At 62.5% G+C, this 23,578-nt stretch overlaps 1 protein-coding gene and 1 long non-coding RNA gene across 3 annotated transcripts; one reads left to right on the top strand and one right to left on the bottom strand.

The window, feature by feature from the left end:
* Nucleotides 1-6,369: 6,369 nt before the first annotated feature.
* LOC142067673 (uncharacterized) lies at nucleotides 6,370-8,158 on the top strand. Its single transcript, XR_012664124.1, has 2 exons — nucleotides 6,370-7,609; nucleotides 7,803-8,158. It is a non-coding gene; the product is annotated as an uncharacterized LOC142067673 (long non-coding RNA).
* A 3,916-nt stretch (nucleotides 8,159-12,074) lies between these two features.
* On the bottom strand, nucleotides 12,075-23,229 carry ADAM11 (ADAM metallopeptidase domain 11). Of its 2 annotated transcripts, XM_075116805.1 has the most exons (26): nucleotides 22,983-23,229; nucleotides 21,644-21,834; nucleotides 20,141-20,217; nucleotides 19,695-19,761; nucleotides 19,138-19,223; nucleotides 18,980-19,046; nucleotides 18,763-18,811; nucleotides 18,593-18,660; nucleotides 18,138-18,212; nucleotides 17,964-18,035; nucleotides 17,340-17,506; nucleotides 17,180-17,264; nucleotides 17,007-17,097; nucleotides 16,866-16,917; nucleotides 16,601-16,700; nucleotides 16,218-16,289; nucleotides 16,026-16,118; nucleotides 15,834-15,914; nucleotides 15,701-15,751; nucleotides 15,106-15,169; nucleotides 14,925-15,024; nucleotides 14,730-14,849; nucleotides 14,480-14,648; nucleotides 14,288-14,402; nucleotides 13,941-14,031; nucleotides 12,075-13,425 (listed from the first exon to the last, which is right to left on the bottom strand). In XM_075116805.1, exons 1-26 carry the CDS (start codon nucleotides 23,038-23,040, stop codon nucleotides 13,380-13,382), a joined length of 2,307 nt encoding a protein of 768 aa, XP_074972906.1. In that variant the 5' UTR covers nucleotides 23,041-23,229; the 3' UTR covers nucleotides 12,075-13,379. The 2 variants fall into 2 exon arrangements, with proteins under 2 accessions (XP_074972906.1, XP_074972905.1); XM_075116804.1 differs by having other exon boundaries at nucleotides 18,593-18,811.
* Nucleotides 23,230-23,578: the final 349 nt, after the last annotated feature.

Here is a 23,578-nt window from a genome sequence, read left to right as displayed (position 1 = left end):
TTAAGCGGTTTGCCATGTCGTGCAGCTGCAAGAAAGCTCTAAGTCAGATGGATTTGGTGGTAGGGGCCAGGAATAAAAAGCTGTTTGTTCGGAGTTAAAGAAGAAATCAGCCATATAGACACGGCAGCGCCACTCCTGCTCACAGAGCACGTTGTGTCCCAAGCCTCGGCGAGGGCTGTCATGGCAGAAATCGGTGATGGTGACCAAGGCAGGATCCAGCAGTAATAATGGTTTGTGTTTTTCCAACTGTCGGGTTCCCTGTGCATCCTGCAGCCTTCGCAGACAGGGAACAGCCCAGATGTGGTCGCCAGCTCCGTGCCCAGGCAGGGTAACGCCAGCTTGAGCCGCACGGGTTCAAGTGCACGGATAACCGAGGAGGTGCGGTGCGGCCGGGGCTCCTGCTGCGTTGCCTCGGCTGCTCCAGAAGGATGCTTAACATCGCCGGTACCTTTAAGCATGTGGTTATCTCCGAATGAGTCAATGCAGCCAGCTACGGGCACCCAGCAAAGCATGTGCTTAAGTGTTTTTAAAGTGCAGAAACTGTCATTTAACAATGAATTTGCAGCAAGAAATTCTGAAATGCTTCAGGCATTTAACCGTAGCTGAAAAAGCAGGGTGCGGTTGCAGCACTCTGCGCTCGTGATGCGCTTCTTGGGAAATGGCCCTGTAGAAGCCACCATGTGATGGCTGTGTTTGATCTTGCGCTCAGAAACAGGCCGGGAGTAGAAAACCCAGAGGTCAAAGCTGGGATCGTACGCAGTTGCCCCAGGCCTGGTTCAGTTGCTCTGTGCAGATGCACGGTGCTGCTGGAGATGCCCCTGGGTGTTTGGCATGGCCTCCAGCTGCTGCTCCGCGGGGGCGTGTCTCCCAGGGGTCCTGGGTCACATCTGCCAGCCCTGCGCGGCTGCCTCGGGTGCTTGAGGACCTCTCCGGCAGCACCACACGCCTAGACATGATCCCAGCTGATCCTTTGTGTCTCTGGGCTGACAGTTCCACCTTGTTTTCCTCTGCTATAAAGTGAGGATAACCTGACCTATTTCATACCGGGTATAGCAAGTATAAATTAGATCCTCTCTGTGGAGTAATTTTTCTGCTGGAAGCATAGGCTAAGGGTTTAATATTGTTAGCATTAAGTGTTCCTGCCTGTAGTTTAGCTACAATCTTGTAGCAACTATGCCATTCTTGTAGATTGATTTGTTGTTAATTTGCGAATTCTTCATACTGGGTGCGTAACTTGCCAGCTATGAGGTTACTTTCAAAAGGAGCTGTTTATCGAGACGCGCGTGGTTGCTCGTGGGGCGTTTGCGGCGTGCCTAATCCCTGTAACGCGGACGTGCTGTGCTTTGCATGTTGTGCAGTTACCGTGAAACAGTTCCTGAAAGACAGCTCTGTTTGCGCGAGTTAAATTACAGTCTGCAGTTAACGGTGTAACTAGACGTAACCCACCTTTCTACAGCAGCATGGAAAGGAGCTCGGGGCGTCCACTCCTTCGGGGCTTGCCATTCATTTGCTCTGTGCCAGAGGAGACTTCAAATATCAGTTTGTCATTGCCTGGAAAATGACATTTTGTTTTCTGCAGCGTGACATTATCGTTGGTGTGTAAATTCTGTGTTGATAGCTGGGGAAAAAATGTCTCAGAGGGGGGATTTAAAGGCATCTGATCAATGCTCATCGGCGCTATGGAATAGTTTCTCTACAGTTCAGATTTTGCTGTCCTCCTCCCTGTGATTTTTTTATTGAACAGGATGTTCTGGTTACTCTTTGACAAGGGACATGTCACCTGTTTGTGGACCCGAGCCTGCTGCTTCCCCAGGAGCAGAACTGAGGCCCCTGTGCCTGCGTCCAAATTAACTTGCGGTCGAATGCCCTGGGAGTTTTACACGTGACCCTTGTTCAGGTCCATGACCGAGCTGTGACTTCTGCTGCCTCATGGCCTGGATTTCCTCTGTGTGGAAGCGAGATCTGGCCGAGCAGCAGCTGGAGCTGCGAACCCCCTTCCTCTTTTGAGAGGGCGACTGCACATTCCTTGAGCCCGAGGGCAGGCGTGGGGCCGAGCCCTCTGCTCTGAAGCAACACAGACCTGCGTGTCGTCTGTGACACACCTTGCCAGGAGGTTAGGCTCGGTATTTAGATGGAAGTTAGGATCCCAGTCCCTGGGGATGAATGAAGTTTCTACAGTCAGCAGTCAAGTAGTGATATATTTCAGCTTTGTTGTGAGCGTTGGAAAGCATCGTGCCAGATTTTCGGCTTTCATCTTGCCCTTATTTAAAAACATATTGTGACTTAAGTGAGTTAATTCCCACCCCAAGTATTTCTTATCCCCAGAAATTCAGTATTCCCATATATGAATGTTTGCCAGTTATATTTTTTTCCATAGACCTGAAATCACCGGGAAATCCACTATCAGAAAACTTTTTCAGAAAGCCTGCTGCTGCTCTGATGGAAGCTGGTTTTGGTCATACCCTGATACTAGCAGGTGTCAGGATGTGCATGTGTATCAGTAGTTTTGGACCCACCTCATCTCCTGTGGCTGTTATTCCCCCAGACTTCTTGTGCGGGGAGAAGGTGAGGGGGTTTGACCCTTGATACCTGAACTTGAGTGTGATGACTCCAAGCTCTGAAACAAAATTTCTCTCTCACTTTATATTGCTGGTAGCAATATGTCTTTTTTCTCTCTGAAGCTGGTATTACAGTATTGAGCGATTCGTTGCTGCATGTATTCATATGTCATCTACAGAAAACGAAGGCTTAATGCATGGTAGAGATCCTCTGATGCCCAGAGGATGAGGAGCACCGGGACAGGAATCACCTTTCCTGGAGCTTGCTCAGCAAAGCACTGCTTTTCATTAATTGGTTCCAGTGCTAATTGAAGGCTGGTGGTCTGATGGGAACGATGTTGGATGTTTTATAACCTCTACAGCCTCCATAAGAGGTTTGGCCCTTTGAAACGAGCTGGTTTCCACTGAGCTGAGGGTGACCCTCCAGCCCAGACACAGCCCTTCATCTGACGTGTAAAGCACGACTCAGAAAATGGGGCTGATTAGTCATATTTGGTAATAAACTTGTCACCGTTTCAAAAGGTCTTTGAGGGAGCTGTTGAAAAGTCAGTTTGATTACATCAGCTGCGCGCTGAATTTCTATGGGCTTGTAGCTGGAACACACTCAGCGCGCGAGATTAACACGTAGGTTCCCTGGGAGTGTATTTTCTATACTCTCTGCGAGGAAAATAGATAACTTTGTTTATATAAACGTGCACTATGTTACGTATATGTTATATACGCAATATTATATAAATGCTCTTAAAATGAGAAATGAGATGTGGAAATGTACAGCAAGGACATTAGGGAAAATTAGGGCTGGCTTGATCTGGTAGATTTTGTGATGAGGTGCATGATTCAGGCAAGAAATGGCAACGTTCTGGATGTCAGTCACTGCCTTGTTATGGTGCCGTGTAAGAAATTGTTTGCCCAGATAAGATGGGTTCTCCTCACAAGCCGGGTAAAGTGCAGGAGAGCAGAGCCACTGGTGGTGGAGCAGAGGAGGGAGAAGGGGGAATTGCCAGTGTGGCGGGCAGAAGGAACTGTGCTCTTGGTCTTTAGACCAAGATATTTTCATATTTTCATATCTTGGTGTGAATTTTTGATATTTTTGTATTTTCATTGATGTGTGAGCAGCCTTGCCCCGTTCATTAAGACCTCTCTTCAGCCCTCCTGCAGGTGCTCGTTGTCTTCAAGCAAATTAAAGGGAAGTTCAGGACACTTCCAGTCCCATAAGAAGGTGGGGGCCAGAAGAGCTTCTGTTGAAAACAGGTGAGAATACGACTTATTGAGGAATTTTGTAGCGTGGCTGGGCAGCTGCCAGATCACGTACAGCACCTGCAGCCAGCAGGCCAGGGGAAGGCACGATGGTGGACGTGTGGCCAGGAGCCTTGCGGCAGTAAGAAACTTCTAAAGTAAAAAAAGAGGTGCGATTGTATCAAATAGAAAATGAGTCCCTTAAATAAAACGCAAGGAGCGAGGTCCGTGCAGAGCGTGACTGTGACCCTGTGTGATGTTGTCTGGCGCTCCCGCCTGGGGGAAGCCCTTGCTGCACGTGCATTGCGATAGCACCTAGGTGCTGCAGGGCAGACGGGGGCCACGGTGCCCTGTGGGTGTAAAAGTAGCCACCTTCTCCTAAATGTTAGGAGAATGTCACGGGACAGTGGGCAAGCAGGAAAGCTTTACACCTTGGTTCACCCAGAATGTGGTATTTCCAAGAAAACTCAAGCTGCCCTGAAGTTTCCTTCGTCAGCACGTCTATCAGATCACGCTGTCCCTGGATATTTCTCCTGTGGGTACTGGGGGAGGGAGGGCAGTTCATTGCTGGACCGCTGTGGGAGGGGACGAGCTCAGGACTATGGCCACCAGGCTGTGGAATGAGATTCTGGTTTAATCAGTGGCTCCGAACTGGGTTTCTTGTCGTGTTGCCTTTTCTTGCTGACTAGCTGGTTGGAGCAGCAGTGTTACATAATGGCCCCGTTGTTTTTTAACAAGAAAGCAAGTTATGATCCTCTGCAATGATTTTATGCGTTTCCTCTTTGTATGCCAGTTTTGATGGCCAGTAGGGAAAGAGGAGGCCCTTGTTAAGAAGGGAGATCCCAGAAAAACTATAGTAGCCAGTGCCAGGGTAAGGGGATAGTTACATAAACTGCTCTGACCTGGAGTGCCATGGTACTGCAGATACCCAGAGACGAGAGCCAAGATCTTGAGAGACTTCAAAGCTAATTTAATAAATTGCTGTTTTGTAGTTATGAATTTAAATTCTGAAGAAAGACTAGGAAGAAAAGCGCAGGAAAATAGGAAAACAGAGCCTTTTCTTTGTCAGATGCCAATTTAACTCCATAATCTCTGATGCTCCTGGAGTTCAACATAAGCTAATGAGGGCTTAATACCTCGCTTGCGATTGCAGTCAGGGTCAGCGCAGTGCTGGTCCCCGTGTGCTGTGCCCTGCGCGGAGGCGGGTGACGGCCGGCGCCTGTGGAACGGAGAGTTCAGCAGCTGCCATCTATCTCTGCTCTGACTGTGCTGACAAGGTGAAATGGACCCACTGGGGATTCTCAATTAAATTCTCCTGACCTGGATTTGAACTGCTGAGCTGTAAAACAGGCTGCACCTATCTTGCACGCGCAGTCCCAGAAGCAATCAGCCGTCATTTTTGAGTCACGCCTGTCTCTGCCTCGGCTGCTTGCGGGTTAAAGCTTACCAGCAGCAGAAATGTGAACTCAAGCGTTAGGGGGACTGCTAATAAAAAGCAGCGTCGAGGCTGGCCCATGCCTGGAATGACACAGTATTTGAGCTGGAAAAGACCTACAAGGCAGTGCAGTCAGCGTCCTGGCCAGCAGGAGATTGCTTCTTAAAGGGCATTGGAAATTTTTTTTGCACAGTCTGGTCATAACAGACTCAAGGAACTGGGTTTCCCCCACTTCCTCCAGGCTATTCTCACCCTCCCCCTGGAGGTCGCAGCTGCGCAGCTGAAGTTAAAGCACAGCAAAGCCTTCAATCGCGTTTTAAGACCACTGGCTGTCTTCTGGGCTAGTGAAAAGCCTTCCCTTCCCTTCCCTTCCCTTCCCTTCCCTTCCCTTCCCTTCCCTTCCCTTCCCTTCCCTTCCCTTCCCTTCCCTTCCCTTCCCGTCCCTTCCCTTCCCTTCCCTTCCCTTCCCTCCCCCGTCCCTTCCCTCCCCCGTCCCTTCCCTTCCCGTCCCTTCCCTTCCCTCCCCCGTCCCTTCCCTTCCCGTCCCTTCCCTTCCCTCCCCCGTCCCGTCCCTTCCCTGTCCCGTCCCGTCCCTTCCCATCCCTTCCCGTCCCTTCCCATCCCTTCCCGTCCCATCCCTTCCCGTCCCTTCCCTGTCCCTTCCCTTCCCGTCTCTTCCCTGTCCCGTCCCTTCCCGTCCCGTCCCTTCCCTGTCCCGTCCTGTCCCTTCCCTGTCCCATCCCTTCCCTGTCCCGTCCCGTCCCTTCCCATCCCTTCCCGTCCCTTCCCGTCCCTTCCCTTCCCGTCCCTTCCCTTCCCTTCCCTTCCCGTCCCTTCCCTGTCCCGTCCCGTCCCGTCCCTTCCCGTCCCTTCCCGTCCCGTCCCTTCCCTGTCCCGTCCCGTCCCTTCCCGTCCCTTCCCGTCCCTTCCCTGTCCCATCCCCGTCCCTTCCCTGTCCCATCCCGTCCCTTCCCGTCCCTTCCCTGTCCCTTCCCTGTCCCTTCCTGTCCCTTCCCGTCCCTTCCCGTCCCTTCCCTTCCCTTCCCGTTCCTTCCCTGTCCCGTCCCGTCCCTTCCCGTCCCTTCCCTGTCCCGTCCCGTCCCTTCCCTGTCCCTTCCCGTCCCTTCCCGTCCCTTCCCTGTCCCGTCCCGTCCCTTCCCTGTCCCTTCCCGTCCCTTCCCTGTCCCGTCCCGTCCCGTCCCGTCGCTGGCCGGGGCTGTTCAGGCACAGGGGTGCTGGGCTGCGCCTCCAGCCCATGGGCCTCTCCCCAGTGAGCAGTTGCTGGTGCGGCCCCGCTTTGACGCACAAGCTGCCCCGTCGCCCCCAGCGTGTGCCCGTCCGGCATCAACCCCCCGCTGCAGGCAGCTCCGTCTTGTTCCCATCTGGCCTTTGACTGTTGCCCCCAGTGCCATGGGGGTGCCCTCACCTGTCGCTGCAATTGCTAAGCGCTCCCTGGAGGCTCAGCTCCTCTTTTCTCTTTTCTTTCTCCCCCTGACTTTGAGGGTTCAGCGCTATTGTGGTGCACTTGGCGGAGAGATACCGAAGCAGCCTCAGCGTGCCCATGTAGGGACTGGGGCAGCTCCCTCCACCTAAAGTCGTTAACCCTCAAGGGATTTTTAAAAGTGATTTTGGATTTGACATGTGGCTTTTTTACGTGCAGGCTTGGAAAATCTGGGGTTTTGCTGATGTCTTTAGTCTCTGCGGTTGAGGGTTCCTCACTGCCCTTAGAAATCAGGTCAGTGGTGTCTCAAATTGGTCAGCAGAAGGTTTCAGCTTTGATATCTTTGTGTTTACCGAAAAGCAGAATGATACCCAGCTTTCCCATGCAATATGCTTCAAGACCATGTGTGTTTATTACCACAAATGAGCTCCATAGCTGGAGGAAGCCTGTGAGGGGAGTGCGGTCACCGCGACCTGTTGTGTTTGCAAAGCTGCGACAAGCATTTGCCAAAATTCCTGTGACCGTTCAGTCTAATCCGTTTCAGCCCAGCCTGCCCAGCTCCTCCCGGTCCACCCAAAGCTTGAGTCGCCTCCACGGCAGATGCATCGTGCCCAGCAAACCCTCGGCGGCTGGAAACGCTGCCGCTTCCCTTCCCACCGAAGCGCCTGGTTCCTGACCAGCGTGCTGGAGTGCCATTTGGGCTGGCAGCGGTGCGTAAGACGTGCGGAGCTGAGGCTGCTCGGAGACGCTCGCCACCTCGCCCTGAACTGCCTCTTCTCTGTGCACTGATTTGTGTCTTGTTTCCAGCTGGAGCCTAAATAGCAGAATTCCCATAGCGGGCGAGACAGAGCTGGCATCTGCTTTTACTTGAAATGTGCATACTCCTTTTGACCGTTTATCAGCTGTTTGCCTGCAGAATTTCTCCACGGTGACAAAAAGGTGAATTTTCCCTAAAATCTCCATGTATGAAATAAGGGCAACACAGCCTGGACTCGGAGAGGCACAGCAAGGGCTTGCTTTGGTCCTGCTCTGTCCCAGGCCATGCCGTGTGCCGGGGGACTTCGGGGGAGAGGCAGAGTGGGCTCTATCCTTCCCATCCCCTCTCTCCTCTCTGTCCCTCTCCATATCGCAGTTTCCCACCAGGAACTGGGGGTGACACGGATGAAAGAAGTCACGCTGTCTTCCAGCATCATCACTGGAGTAGAAAGCGCCTGTTGCTTGAGGACATGGGTGTGTGACCGGGGTGTTTGAAACAGGGAAGGGACAGATGGACAGCTTCTGTGCCGTGTGGTTGTGTCAGCCTTCAGAGGGTTTCCCAGCTGGAAAACGCGTGTCCTGGTTTGTGGTTGGAGTTCAATTCGGGTTCTTTATTTGCATGGAAAACGAGGACGTGGTTTCTTTTCAGCTGTGTTGCAAAGCCAATGTTATTTTCTCTTCCTTGTGATTTATCCCCCAAATAAAACTCCCTTCAGGATGACATTTCTCCACGTCACACGGCAGCGTTGCCTCCCGACCATCTGACATCTCCCCCTGCTCTCAAAAGCTGACCAAAACCGTCTAGGCTTTCTTATGAGCACAAGAGCTGAAAAACCATAGCCACTCTCCCCTTTGCGAGCTGCTGCTGATGTGGTGGCCCCCACGCTGCGGTGACCATGCTCCTGAGGATTTACTTCCTTGTGTGTGCCCTGCAAGCAAAGCCTGCCTCGTTAAAGTATAGCTGAAAAATCGCAGCTAGATGGTCGGTCATCAGCTTCAGCGACCAAAGGAGCAGCGATACAGGGGGATGCATCACGCGGGGGTTAGGGAGAGAGCTTGGCAGGTGGTCTCGGAGGAGCCCAAAAGCCGGTGCCAACCTTGCAGCCTTCATCAGAGAAGCATCTCCGCACCTGGCATGGAAATGGGAGACTGGCTTCTCCCTTGGTCGGGTGGTTAGCCTTTAGCAAGGGCCGTTAAAATCTGGCAGTGGAGGATGAGGAGTGTGGATCAGCACTGAGTGTGAGGATGGTCTCTAACATAAAACTGGTGAGTTCAGAGTGGGAGAAGGAGCTTGAGGACAGGCGGGAATGCTGCAGCATCCGGCCAGCCTGTGCTCCGCGTTGCAGGGGAGCTCTTCTGCAGGCAGAGGCATTGGGTGATGCGATGGAGGAAGCTGAAGAGGACCTGACAAAGTCTGTGATGGAGAGAAGCGGCAGCCTGGGGTGTTGAGTGTCTCTGGGCACCGGACTCTACTGCCTCTCTGTGGTCCTGGGGAGTTGGCCAAGGAGCATCCCCCTGTGCTGGGCACGTCCCACCCCACCGCGGTGTCCCCCAGCCTCCCTGGTGAGCAGGACCCTGCCCTAAGCAAGCAGTGTAGGTGCTGCATGCCCCCGAGGGGCTGCAGACCAGAGCTGGGCTGACTTTAAGTCATATTGGTTTTGCCCTCTGAACCCTGAAGGCCCTGAATAACTCTAGATTCAGAAACAGTCTGTGCATCTGGAATATTTTTGGCTCACTCATCGTGATGGTATCTAGACACCAGCCCGAAATAGCTCCTTGCTTAGATGCATCTCAACTGTGGCTGGTAGCAAGTCTGCGGCTAAAATCCTGAAGGGGTATAAAGATGTTCCTGCTGCGACAGGCTCACGGTGTCGTGGGGTGGAACAGAGCTGTTTGCCCCCAGCCTGGCCCCGGCAGGGGTGGACGCTGCAGCTGAGGAGGCAGCAAGGATGGGGAGCGGCGCTCCCGGCACAGACCCCCGGCTCGGCCCAGTGCTCACCCCATGCTCCCAGCTGCGGCCGGAGGCTCCGCCAGCATCTTCCCCACCCTGCGCCGCCTCCTGCGAGGCCGTAGCTGCAGGGGACAGAGCAGGCAGATGATGGTGATTGCTTTAATAAGATGTGCTTGACTCTTCCGAAACCAGGAAAGAGGCCCCCGCCTGGGGCTGGGTCTCCCCTTGAGGGAGGCAGCACCCTGAGGAGCACCCTGATGTGCTCCCAGGCACCCCCCAGCGCTGCAAGTGGGGCAGAGCTGGCAGCGCATGTCCTCGCCCACCCAGGCACCCTGGACCGTGTGCGTGGGCCCCGGTGCCAAGGTGCCAAATCTGGCTGCGTTTCCATGCCATGCCGTGTAGGGGGACACCAGAGCGGGTGCCTCCAGGGCTCTGCGGGGTGAGGGGCACCGCCAGCCCCTCCGGGGTGGGTTGTTGCAGCACGCTTTGCCCTGCATCCCGCCCGCCGTTACCCAGGGAAGTGACACTCCACGGGCAGGGGGACGCTGGGCCTCTCCCACCAGCACTAGGCCTGAGGGGCCTGGCAGGACCTCAGGCGGTGTCTCCCTCTGCCGCTGCTTTTACCGTCAAAGGACCCTGAGCAGTGGGGGAACACAGGTGCTGCAGCCCCTCCCCAGCCCGTGCCTTTGTCCTCAGGCTGCCTCCTCCCAGCTCGGGGCTGGGGGCTGCAGGGGCATGTGTGGCCCTGGAGCATCTCAAGGAGGTGGGAGCATCTCCTGCGCCGTCCGGTCCAGGCGTGCACGGTCTGGACTGGGGGAGCCCTCTCGTGGCCGATGTGCCGAGGAGCCCGGTTGTGCCGAGGAGTCCGGTTGTGCCGAGGAGCCCGGTTGTGCCGAGGAGTCCGGTTGTGCGAAGGAGTCCGGTTGTGCCGAGGAGTCCGGTTGTGCGAAGGAGTCCGGTTGTGCCAGTCTGGCTGTGCTGGTCAGGCCAGCTGTGCTGAGCTTTGCCACACCAGCTCTAGCTCAGCATCACCCACGCTCATCTCGTGGGAGGACGCGTCGTCCCTGCGGGCCCCTCTGGGAGTTGGGGACCCGTCCCCGTGGCCCCAGCTGCCTGGTTTTGCTCACCCCGCTGCAAGGCCAGGCAGGACCTTGCACAGAGCCAGCGCAGCCTGGGGTGTCCCTGGGAGGGGACAGGACTCTGCCACTGTGTCCCTGCAGTGGGACGGCAAACAGCTCTTGCACCCCAGAGACGTGTGAGGGATCGGTCCCCACGGTGGGGCAGGGATGGGGGCTGTGTCCCTGCGCTGGGGCGGGCGCAGGGCTGAGCACCTCTGCGGTGGGTCCCTAGGTCCCCAGCCAGGCAAAAGCTTGGAGGGACCGAGTTTGGTGGCACTTGCCATGTGCCATCAACTCTGCATGGGGGGGGACACCTGACAGCCATAAGTCCCAGTCCTTGGGGAGGGGTAGGGCAGAGTGTGGGACATGGGGAGGACGTCGGTGGGACAAAGTGGAGGGGACCAGGGACCAGAGCATCCTCACGGATTAAATGGGGGGGGGGGATAGGCCTCCCCAGCACCAATCACCCCACACCCACTACCAGTGAAAAGCAGCCCTCCCATCATTTTCCAACTCTTTATTGTAAATAAATTCTGCGACATTGCAGGAGGCTTCCCGGGGGCTGGAGCCGGGGCCAGCGAGGAGCACGCGGCACCTCCGGCAACGGCGGCTCCGGCAGTGGCGGCAGCGGCTCCCCAGCGCGTGCAAAGCGGGAGCACGGGACGCGGCGCAGGCGGTCAAGGTGGGCGGTGAAGCCCCCACCCCACGACCCAGGGCCCCGTCCCGGCTGTGGGCGGTAGCGCGGAGCGAGGCAGTGCGGGATGGCGGTGCGGCGGCGGTGAGTTGGCGGGGCGGGGGTTTGCCACCGCCGTGGTGTGCTTGTGCCCTGCCGCGCGCCGGGACGGGGCCCGCTGGCTTAGCCTGCTGGGGGGCGGGGTCTGGGGAGGGGGTTCTGCTCGCTTGGCTCTGGAAGCACCGGGTGCACCCCCCCGTCCCAGCCACGGGCCCTCCCTGGCACGTCCATGGTGGCACCAGCGGCACCGCTTGACCTTACAGCATTAAAATCATTAAGAAAAAACCCTATATTTATATATATATATTGATGTCCCCAAATGCAGTGACAATGGTGGCGTCTTGCTCTGGAACAGGGGTGGCCCATCGCTGTGGGGACCACCCTGGCACTGTGGCTGTGACAGCTGAGGGGACATTGTGGTGACGGTGCTAGAGATTGGGCGGGGGTGGGTTTGGTCCAGGCCCCTTGTGCCCAGGGTGTCCCCAGGTCCCCACGTCCCCCAGCCCATCGCCGTGGGACACCTGGCTGATAGGTTGTGCAAGAAGCCCCCAGCAAAGCCAAGCCTGGGGATGTCCAGCTACCCCCGATCCTGCTGTCACCTCCCCCCACCCTGGCACGGCAGTGCCCTGTCCCGTCCGGTGCTGCCACAGCCAAGGCACCCATGGGTGCTGCAGGCACCCAGCTGGGCTGTCACACCACGCTGGGGCCACCGCACACCTCGGCCCTGGCTGGGCTTGGGGACGCTGCTGGTCACCCCCTGCCTCCATGGCAGAGGCGGCAGGCAGGGATGCTGGGCGAGGGAGAGGATGGAAGGGACACCCTCACCCCACCATGGGCTTAGGGGTCACCCCCATACACACACAGTTACCTGGGGTATGTGTCCCTTCGTCCCGATGCTGAGTGTCACCAGTGGTGGAAGGAGCGAGTGTGGGCCCTGGTGCTCCGTGGGTTGGGTGGCCCTGCAGAGCCGCCCCATGCAGGGTGACACGTGGTGTGTGCTGTGGGGAGGGCGTGACACATCCCACCCCCCTGGCCTGGGTGGGGGGGGCACCCAGCAGCTGCCCTGGGGACAGGTGCCACCAGCCTGCCACGGTGCTGGGGTGACACGTGCCACCCACAGAGCAGCCCCCTGCCCCCCGGCCCCACCAAGGTGGGCCCTGCTGCCACCTGCTCCCCCCACCAGCACCAGAGCCACCAGTTTGGGTTCACCTGCCTGAGCTGGGGAAGGGGGGACATCCCCTGGAGGGAGAACCTGCCACCCATGGGTGCCAGTCCCCATTGCTGGGGACATGGGGGGGTCCCATGGCTGGGAGGGTGCAGCCATGACAGTTGGGGGAGGGGTGTAGTCTGGGGAGACTTGCCCCACACTGGGGGCTGCAGAGCTGCTTTTGAGGGGGGGTGTCACATGCTGGGGTGCTGACCCAGCCCCCAGGGACCCCACTCCAGACGTGGCATCTGGGGGGAGGACGGGACACAACCCCCAGGTCCTGCACGGGGGTGGGTACTGGCCTGGTACTGGGGTATACTGGCCTTGTACTGGGATATACTGGCCTGCCATCTGGGGGACCCAGGCCCCAAAGCTGGAAGATGCTGGAAGGGGGGATGTGGGGCTGGGGGGGGTCCCCGCTCACCCCCACAGGTACATTCATCCCATGCCGGGAGTGGCACCAGCCCCGGGGCAGGGCCGGGGGAGCCCATACATTCGTGGTGGCGTGGTGGGGGTCGGGGGGGGGTCCCGGGTGCCCCCCCCGCTCTCCTCCTTGGCCGGACTCTCGGCAGTGGCGCCCCATTTAATTGCTGTTAATGAGGCGCTGGGGGGGGGGGGGGGCGCGTGGGGCAGAGGCCCACACTCAGGCCCCCCCAGACCTGTAACACAGAAGTGGGGTGTGTTTAGTGTGGGGCTGTGACACGGGGGGGCACACATGGGGGGGGGCACACTGAGCTGAAAAGAGCCAGCACCGGGGGGGGCTGCTGCCAGGCCCCCCCCAACGGCCATCTCTTTTCAGCTGTGGGGACCACAGAGATGGAGACAGCACGGCCGGACACACAGCGACACGGACAGACGGGCCCGGGCCAGGGGGGCTCCCACGCCGTCAGGCTGCCAGACCCTGACGGTGACAGTGACGGTGACGAGACGATGGGGGGGGGCGGTTACACTCCCTGCTGCGCCGGGTCGTACCTTCCTCGGCGGATGTTCCTTGGGGGGGGCGGCGGGGGGAGAGGAGAGGAGCGTTAGTGCCACCCCCGTGTCCCTGCTGTCCTCCCCAGTGTGTCTCCCCCCGTGTCCCTGGTCCCACAGGCAGCAGACGTGTCCCAGTGCCAGGCAGGAGCACACACACACAGACACACAGACACATACGTGGGTGCCACCGACACAGCCGCCCCCCCAGCACCCCATGCTTGGGGACAGACACGGCCAGGACCGAGCAAGAGGCCAGGGTGACAGTGAACCTGCCGGTGACACATGCAGGCAGGGCAGGCAGGGCCAGGGGACCAGGCAGGGCCAGGGGGACCAGTTATCCCCAGCTCCCAGGGGACCACAGCACAGGTGATGCCCAGCTGGGGAGGACTGGCGGTGCGCCCACCCGGGGGTGCCCAGGGTGTCCCCAGGAGGGCAGGGTCCTGGCCCTGGCGTGGTGACGGTGCACAGAGGGGACGTGGCCAGTGACGGTGCCAGCAGCGGAGGGGACAAGCCATGCGGCGGCTGCTTACTTAAATCCCCAGCCTGTCCCCCCTAGGACGATGGCAGCCACCAGCACGGCCCCCGCGATGGAGCCGATAATGATATTGGTGCCACTGGGACCTGTGACAGACGGGACAGTGGGAGGGAACATCAGTGGGGGGGCACATGGGGACACAGCCCCAGGGCAGCCCCAGTGCTGTGGGAACCTGGGAGGGGGAGAAGACCCAGCTGTGCCCAGCTGAGCCATGGCACTGGGGGCGATGGTGACACCGGACCCCCGGGGGCTGGCTGGGGACAAAGCTTGACACCCCAGCCTGTGGGGACCGGGGACAGCATGGACACAGGGGGCCACCCCCGCCCCGCGGGGCGCACAGACCCTTGTATCGCTCCGTCTCCCCCGTCGGCTTCGGCTCAGGGATGGGGTCGTAGACGCTGCAGTCCTTCCCCGTCCACTCGGCGCGGCAGATGCACTTGCCCTCGTTGCTGCAAACCTGCGAGGAGATGGTGTCAACCCCCCACTGCTGTGACACCTCCCTGGGTCCCCTTTGTCCCCCTCTGTGTCCCTCACCCCGTGGTCAAAGCAGATCTTCCCATCCCAGCTGCCAGGGCAGGAGCTGAAGTTAAAGGCTGTGGCTGGAAGGCATTTGTGGTCGAGACACAGCATGCCGGGGCCGCAGGGCGTCCCGTCCTCCACGTAGCTCAGGTCCGAGCCGTCCACCAGCTGCACGTGGCCTCCCCTGCGCCAGAACAGTGAAACCAGGTGACATCGGGAGCCCCCCATGCAGGGCTGTCCCTGTCCCCACGGCGGTGGCACCCACCTGCAGTCCACATAGCGGTTTTGGTGGAAGAAGGTGGTGGCGGCGATCTCGCCGCTGAGCTCGCCCAGCCGGGGTGCGCCCGAGATGTTGGCGCAGAGGAGGAAGCCACAGAGGACGTCCCTGCAAGGCACCGGTGGCATCACCAGGGCAGCCGTGTGGCACCAGGAGGGAAAACGGGGGGCGGGGCTCACTCACTGCTTGTTGCACTGCAGCCAGCCCAGGCCCTCGCGCCCGCAGTTGCCCCTCTCAGTCCCCTCTACGTTGAGCTTCTCGTAGCAGAAGCGCTCAGCCGAGCCTGGGAGGAAACGGGTGTCACCCGCCTGTCACCCCCTGTCCCCCCCAACCCTGGCAAAGCCACCCTGGGGCCAGCACTTACCACGGCCCCACAGCGCGTTGCACTGCCGGTCTCTGGTTTTGCAGCGCCCGCCGTAGCATCGTCCCTGGGGAGCAGGGAGGGGGTCATGGGGATGGGGAGGGTCTTGCACGCGTGTGTGTGCGGCCACGGAGGTGGTGCGAGGACGGTGGCCCTCCCGTGCGTGTGCTCAGCCCCGGCACCACCGCCCCGGCCGCGTGGGCAGGTTTGCCTGGCCTGGGAGCCACGTGCACACGCAGCCACGGGACAGTTCGGGGTACGGGGCCCCCCGCACACGTGGCCATGGAAGGTTTGCTCGGCCCATGGCTGCAGATGCATGCGAAAACTTGTGGGATGAGGCCTGTGGCCACAGAGGGAGGGCGCATGGCACAGGGACCGCAGCGCCGGCTTGTACAGCGTGGGATGACGGACCTCAGCGCAGGGAGGGCTCGCACACCCTGGGGGCCCCGGAGGCTGCAGGAACCAGCTCCCCCCAGACCCGCACGCGTGGCTCAGCCGTGGCTGCAGCTGCTGGCACACACAAGCGCCGGGATGCTGGAGCCCACGGGGATGTGCCGGAGCCCCAGAGCCTTGTCCCGCAACGCCGGGCCAGACTCACCTGCTCATTTTCACAGAAGTAGCCATCCAGCTTGTGGAGGTTGGGGGGACACTGGGGGGACACGGAGAAGAGGACGGGTGATGCCATGTGGCCCTGCAATGCGTCCCCCTCTGTCCCCCCCAGCCCGGCTCACCTGGCTGGAGTCCCCGGTGCAGCTCTCGGGGATGTCGCACTCGTTCACGGCCTCCCGGCAGGACACGCCGCGCGGCTCGTACTGCACGCGGGGAAGGAAGCCGCCGCGTCAGGAGCCCGTGGCGCGGGAACCCCGGCAACTCGCAGGATCTGGCCACGCGGGACGCCAGATCCGGCCCCCCCGGCCCCGCACCTTGCAGCCTTTGCAGCAGAGCCCGTCGCTGCACATGGCGTCGTGGGTCAGCGTGCACTTCTTGCAGCAGTTGCCCCCGCTCTTCGCGCACTCCTGCCGGGGCAGCCGCCGGCATCGCACGTCACGTCAGCCACCGTGCAAGGCCGGCAGCCCCAGCATGGCCACGGCGAGCAGACCCCGGTCCCCACTCACCGCCAGCGAGCCGCAGTCACACTCCTCTCCCGCCTCCACAAAGCCGTTGCCGCACTCCGGAGGGTCCAGGAGCTGCCGGAACCAAGGGGAGGGGGAGCAAGAGATGCTGGGTGGTCCCCTGAGCCGGGTGCTGCTACGAGCCCCCCAAAATGGGCATCATGTCCCCAGGGGATGGCAGGACCCCCAGACCGCTTGCCATCAAGCGTGAGGGTCTGTCTCTGTCCCCCACTGGGGACACCAGGCTCAACGCCGGTGCCATTACCTTGGACATGGCAGGGGCTGGGGGAGGCCACAAGTCCCAAGCGACCCTCGGAGCCACCCCCGGGACATCACTGCCCCCCGGGACGGGTGCCCCGCGGCTGGGGGGTCGGGGGGGCTGTTACCTTCAGGGGTTTGTTGAAGAGGCAGCTGCCGCCACCATCCTGCAGGAACTGGTTGTACTCGTCGATGCTGCAGCGGGAGAACTTCCGTGGGAGGTAGTACCTGCGGGGTGGGGGACACCATCACCCCCCCGCGCTGCCCGGGTGGCGTCACTGGGCACAACCGGTCACCCAAACTGGGGCAGGACCCTCGGCGATGCCCCCGTGGGGAGAGGTGACACAAGGCCCGTGGGGAACGGTGGCAGTGCCACCCCGAGCGGGCACCCACCCTGTGTCCTCCATGATACAGCCCAGCCACGAGTCTGGACAGCGGCAGTCCCCTGGGAGGAGAGGAGACGGGCTGGGGGTGCCGGCTGTCCCACCGCCGGCTTGGTGGCACCGTGGTGTCCCCCCAGCCGCCCCCAGGTACCTGCCGCCGCGCGGTGCTTGTTCCACATCATGCCCACGTTCTGCCCCAGCGTCTGCGCCAGCGTCACCGCCATGGCCGCCACGTTGCCGTACTGCACGGGAGGGACGGGGAGTCACCGCAGGGACCCGCCGCGTTCCCGGCCTGCCCTCGGGGGCGGGTCTTGCTGCACCCACCTCGTTGACGCCCCCGGCGCGAGCAGGTGAGCAGATGCCCCCCACAAAGGCGGTGCCGCTGCGGCTGCTCTGAAACGTCCGACCCCTGCGAGGAAGAGGACGGTGGGGACGGGGGATGGCGGCTCCGGCCCCAGGGAGGTGACGCGGCCGCGGCGCTCACGAGAACAGGTGGACGGTGTCGCTCTGCTCCGCCAGCCCCTCGCGCCGGTACTTCACGAACTCGTTCAGGGTCTCCAGGGAATCTTCCCCCATCCGGATCCGGTCCTCCGAGGCCCACGTCTCCATGGCCACCAGCACGATGCGTGTGTTGAGCTGCTCCTTGTAGATCTGCAGGGGCGAGGGGATGGCACTGGGGACAAACCCCCACCCCAGGAAAAACCCACCAGGTGCTGGGGACCACATCCCCCAGGGACAACCCCCCCCCCCAGGGACAACCCCATCAGGTGCCAGGGACGAACCCCCCGGGGACAAACCACCAGTGGGACAAACCTGCCAGGTGCTGCCGATGAAACCCCTGGGTCTGTCACCCATCAGGTGCCGGGAAAAAAGCCCCAGTGGGACAAACCCTCAAGGGACCAACCCACCAGGTGCTGAGGCCCAAGCTCCTGGGTACAGACCCCACTCTGGGACAAACACCCCCAGGGACAAACACCCCAGCTGCTGTGGACAGTTGCCTCAAGGACAAACCCCCAGTGGGACAAGCCTCTGGGGGACAAACCCACCAGGAACTGGGGACCAAAACCGCTGGGGACAAACCCCTCCCTGGGGACAAGCCCTCTCTCACCATGTCAGCCAGGTTGACCACGGACTTGGCAAAGTTGCTGGTGAGAACCACAGACTTGCGGAGCTGCAGGAACTGGGGGGGCACCAAGGGCCAGGTTGGGCCGGGGCGGGTCACCCCAACCCCGGCACCACCCCTGACCCCCCACCCTGCTGGCCCCGAGACCCCCGCACTTACCAGCTGGTGGTCGTTCACCACCGCCAGCTCGATGTACTTGGTCTCGCTGTGAACCGTGTGCTGGGCTCGGCGTACCTGCCGGCGGGAGCCCATGGCTGAGCCGGCGCCGGCAGGATCCGCCTGCCAAGCCCCAACGAAGGGGCTTTTTGCCCCCTTTTGTGGCTGCCTGTGAGGGGTATTTGGGATGTATGGAGGGGGAAAAGCCGCCTGGGTGGGCTCGGGAACATTTGCCCTCTGGCTGCGGCATCTCTGGTGGGTCCCCAGGGCATCCCCGCGCCCACGCAGGAGCAGTATCCTGCAAACACGTCCCCAGCACCCACGAACCAGCCCAGCTGCACCCGCAGCAGAGCCGTGCCATGGGCGAGCAGCCGCCCCAGTGAGGCTGAGCCAGCAGCCGGAGGCCAACCAGGGGCAAGCGTCCATGTCCCCATCCCCTGCCCCGTGTCCCCGCTAACCTGCCGCCGCCGCCGCAGCTTTGGTAACCCGCCCGTGACACGTGGGTTCAGCGTGGGGAAGAGGCAGCCTGGAGGGAAGGGACAAAGCTGGCAGGGCACAGGACACGGGGCCACCGGGGCCACTGTCCCTGGTCCTCGGGGATGAGCGCTGGCTCCATGCGAAGGCTCACCCGGTTGGGCGCAGCTGGGGACGCGCTGGATGACGTGTGGCTGCAGGCCCTGCCGTGGGGAGACGAGTGTCATGGCCACGCATGGACATGACAGTGTGGAGGGGAGACCGCCACATCCCTGTGTCCCCACGGCTGTCCCCGAGGTGCAGCCAGACCCAAAATGCTGCAGTGGGGAAACTGAGGCAGGCACATGGTGGGTCCTCGTGCCGCCGCTCACCTGCCCGTGCTCGGCGCCCACCTGGGGCTCGATCAGGTAAGTGGCCCGGCCGTCTGAGAAGACCCCGCTGCAAAGAGAGGTGGGGGGTGACGGGGTGCAGGGGGCATAGCCCCGCCCCGACCCCACTTTCGTCCTGCCCGGCGGAGGGGGTTACTCACCGCAGGCCCTGGCAGCTGGAGAGAGCCACGAAGGAGCGGGGCTGCCCTCGGATCCGGCCCTGGTAGTAGCAGTGCTCCCCTGCACCCTGCCGGAGTGGGGAGAGGCAGCTGAGCCGGCCGGACCCTGCCCCTGCGTCCCATCCTGCCCGCTGCTGCGCAGGCAGCTGCCCCCTTGCCAGCACCCCCAGCCGGTGGCTCTGGGGTTCGCTGCCCGTCACCCTTGGGGTGCGCCTGGCGCCCACGGCACCCACCGCTGCCTCAGGCAAGGCTGGCAGCGCATGCCAAAGCACCCTGGGGATCACCCATTGCCAGCACCCATGTGAGGTGCATCCCCCATCACCCACCAGGGCAGCACCCCAATGCATGGGCCGGGGCCCCCCAGGGGCAGGGGGGCACCCCAACCGCACCCAGGTGGCGAAGCTGAGCTGCCGGTGGCCGCTCCTGGACCTATAAATCTGCCACCACAACCCCTGAGCTGGCGCGGCACGGCACGGCCCGGCACAACGTGGCACGGCATTGGCATGGCGTGGCGTGGTACGGCACAGCGCGCAGCTTACCGTGCTGTGGCTGCCGTTGCTGCCCGCGCCGACGTGCCGCTCCACGTAGTGGGAGGCGAGGAGGTGGCTGCAGGGAGCAGGCAGGGTGTGAGAGGCCGCGGCGGTGGGGAGGAAGATGAAGAAGAGGAGGAGGGAGATGGCAGCGGCCGTGGCCCTGCCTGCAGCACCCTCATTGTGCACCCACCCACCATCCATGCACGTGGCATAACCCCGGCATGGGACCCACCGCTCTGGGGGGGTGCTGGCGCCCCGTGGGCCCCCTCCCACCCCCCCCCATCCCCCCACCACCCCCCCAGCTCAGCCCCAGTACCACAGCTGGGACAGCTCTGCACAACCACCCGTCCCCAAGGACTCCCGGCTTCTCCAGTCCCTCCCTCCTGCCAGGGAGCAGCGGCAGCCCCACAGCGGGTGCCCCCCACCCTGCTGGGACCCCCAGGGCCACTCACTGGTTCAGCTGGAGGTCAAGGGTGAAGGCCGAGCCGAAGGCGCGCACCATGAAGCTCACCCGCGCCAGGTGCAGCCCCTGCAATAGAGCCGGAGCCGTCAGCACCCCCACGCCAGCCCCCCAAAGAAAAATAGAAATTAAAATAACAAAAAAGCCTAACCCAAATATGCAGCCTCTAAAGCTGCAGTTTTATTTTTAACCCTGAAAAATTCAACATAAAAGAAAAAGCTGGTTTTCTGCCCCAAAATCCTCACTCCTGCGGTGCTGGGAGGGCACCCGCAGCCCATCGCCCACCTCCTTGGAACCCCTATTAGGGTGGGTGGGTGCCGGAGCATCACCCCCGTCCCCAGCAGGCCCAGCTCGGCTGTGGCAGCGCCGAGCCAGCATTTCACCCGCCCTACGGCGCCCGCCGCTCCTGACCTAATTTCTGCCGGTGGCAGCAGGAGCGGCGCTCTGCGGCACCTGCCTGAGACCCGGCGAACGCGCTGCACGGGCGAGGGTCCGCCACCAGCAGCAGCGTGTCCCTCGGGAGCCGCAGGGCTTTGCACCGGGGGAAACGGCGGCCAGGAAAAGCCAAACCTTCCCTGGGGTGCCCCATCCCCTCGCTGGGGCCCCGGGCGCAGCTCAGGACGGTGACGTGGGGACGAGGACCCGTTTGCCGCTGCGTCCGCTGGGTCAGGCAGCGCAGCTGGGAGAGGCTCACCGGGGCTTTGCCAGTGCTGCCGCTGGGACCCCACGGCACCATCCCAACGCTGAATCCGCCGGGGATCTGCAGCTGCTCCATCCCCCCGCGACTCCAGGGCTTAGCGCTGCCCTAAAATCCCGCCAGCGCCAGTGGCGGCCCAGCCACCCCCCGGCGTTTCCTGGTGTCCGGTGGTTTTACTTAAATGCTGGATTTAAATCACCTTTGCGGCAACTGCAGCTCATTATTTCGCCTTTTATCCGGTGAGGATGGGGGGGATCGATGCACGCCGGCCTCCGCAGCCGCCACCGCCTCTTTGAAAGCACCAACCCCTCCCGGTGCCGGATGGGATGCGCGTGCCAGCTCCCCAAAACGCCGGGCCAACCAGCCACCGGCCCCGGGATGAAGGTCACCAGCCGGCACGAACGCACTGAGCCCAGGGTGGGGAGAGCGGCTGGGGTTCAGGGGACAGCATCGCGTGGGATGTGTGGGGCTGCTCCCACGTGGCCGGGATCCATCCTCCCTGGCACCGGAGCCACAAGCCCGTTCATTTGCAGGAGCCCTGCCTGCTGCCTGCCCGCTCCCATTTCATCTCTCCCAGCGCCCGCGTGCGCACCGCCGATGCCCACATTTAATGGGATTTCGTGGCACACATCGGTGCCCCAGTCCCCGGGGGGGATGAAGGCTCTGGGCTGGGGTGCCAGTGGCTCCGCGTGTGCCAGGGTGCGGCCACGCCGTCAACGGCGGCTGCCTGGGGATCTGCCCACCCACCAGGGGACCCCTGAAAAAGAGCGGATGGGGAGGGGGTTTCAGTTCACTTACGGGGCTTCCTCCTCCTCTTCCTCCTCCAGGCTCATTCCTGACCCTGGTATCCAGCTGGTGCTTCTGGATTTCTCCTCCTGAGCTCTGCCCCACCAGCCTGCTGGGGTGGGTGATTTGGGAGACGACCCACCCGTCCTGCCATCCGGCCCGAGGGAACCTCCGCTGCAGAGAGGCGGCCTGCGCGGCGGGGCCTGCGGCGAGGGGAGCCGGTCGCGGCGGCCCAGGGAGGGCTGGGGACACGCACCGGGGGGGCTGGGGGTGACCCGAGTGTGGCATTGTGTCCCAAAAGGGACACCTGTGTCCCAGAGGAGTTACCCAGGGCATGCAGAGAGTGGGTCTGGGGACGTGTCCCCAGGTGGACGGCTGGGGGTCATGGCAGGGGGGACACCCAGGTATGGTGGTATGTCCAGGGGGGAAGCACGGGATGGGGGGGTGCCCAGGGAATGGGGGGGACCAGTATGGGGACGCATCTGGGAGGGGAAGCTCAGGGGGCCTCAGACAGAGCGGCATGTCCTGGAGCGGACGCCCAGGGGACATGGGTGGCTGGTGAAGTGCCACATCCCAGTGGGGGGCACCCAAGGGATGTGGGGGGACCCCAGGAACGCCATTGCACCTCGAGAAAGGCGGGGGGGGGGGGGGGGCTGAGCACAGCAGCACATCCTGGGGGGGGACATCCAGGGGACAGGGAGGGCTGGGACGGGGACACGTCCCGAGGGGATGCCCAGGGATATGGTGGGGCCGGTACGGGGCCACATCCCTGCGGGAGATGGAGGGCTGCTGTGGGGACACCTCCCGAGGGGACACCCGGGGGACATGGAGGGCTGGCAGGGGGCCACCTCCTGAGGGGACATGGAGGGCGTCCATGGGGACACCCCCCAGAGGGGACACCAAGGGGACAGGAGGGCTGCTATGGGGACAGCTCCGGAGGGGCCGCCAGGGGGCCGCTGTGGGGACACATCCCAAGGGGACACGGAGGACTGCTATAGGGTCACCTCCTGGGGGACACCCAGGGGACGGGGGAGCCGGTGCGGGGACACATCCCAGAGGGGACATCTCTGAAGGGGACACGCAGGGGACAGGGGTGCTGGCGTGGGGACACCCCCCGCGGGGCCAGGGAGGGCTGGCGCGGGGCCACGGCCGGCGGGGCCACGAGGGGACAGGGGTGCCGGTGCGGGCCCCGGCGGGGCGGCAGGTGCGGGGCGGGGGCGGGGGGGCGCGGGCCCGGCCCCTCCCGGGGCGCTGCGGGGCGGCGCTGCGGAAAAATGTGTCGATGCAGCGAAAAAAGCCGCAGCGGCGGGGCCGGGGCCGGGGCCGGGAGCGGGGCCGGGGCCGGACCTACCTGCCCGCGGGGCGAGCGAGAGCAGCGCGGCCAGCAGCCAGCCCCGCAGCGCGCTCATGGCTCCCTCATAATCCGAGCGCGGCCGCGCCGGGCCCGTGGAGCCGGGCACCCTCCGTGCCGCCCGTCCCGCCGGTCCCTCCGCCCCGGGCCGGGCCGGGCAGGGCAGGGAGCGGCCGCCGGCCCCGGAGCGCCGCCCCCGCCCCCTGCACGCGCGCACGGCACCGGCCCCGCCGCGCCGCACACCCCCCCCCCCCACCGCCGCCGCCGCCGCCGCCACCGGCGCCGGCAGCGGCACCGGCAGCGCCCGCCCCGGGCCCGCCCCGCCCCGCCCCGGCCCCGCCGCCCCCCACCCCCGCCCCCCCCCGGCCCGGCCCCGCTGCCGCAGCGCCGTGGCACCCCCGCGGCATTGCAGCACCGGAGCCCCCGGCCGGCACCGGCACCCCCTGACGCCCAGACCGCCCCCGGCCCGGTACCGGAGCCCATCCCCCAGCACCACACCCCCCGGTACCGGAGCCCCGCCGGCCCCTAGCGGGCTCCCCAGCTGGGGCTGAAGCCCCCACCAGTGCCCAGCCCCTCAGCTGGAACTGGAGTGGACA

This window comes from Phalacrocorax aristotelis, chromosome 23, assembly GCF_949628215.1.
Source record: "Phalacrocorax aristotelis chromosome 23, bGulAri2.1, whole genome shotgun sequence".
NCBI lineage: Eukaryota > Metazoa > Chordata > Aves > Suliformes > Phalacrocoracidae > Phalacrocorax > Phalacrocorax aristotelis.
The sequence above is the reverse complement of the archived record's forward strand: the minus strand, read 5'-3'. Positions and strand labels throughout refer to the sequence as shown.

Coding starts and splice junctions, on each gene's coding strand:
- ADAM11 (XM_075116804.1), bottom strand. CDS start 23,040: ATGAGCGCGCTGCGGGGCTGGCTGCTGGCCGCGCTGCTCTCGCTCGCC. Junction 17,098..17,179: donor GCGCCGGGGGCGTCAACGAG/GTGGGTGCAGCA, acceptor CCTCCCGTGCAG/TACGGCAACGTGGCGGCCAT. Junction 15,915..16,025: donor TCTGCTGCAAAGGCTGCAAG/GTGCGGGGCCGG, acceptor CCCCGCGTGCAG/TACGAGCCGCGCGGCGTGTC.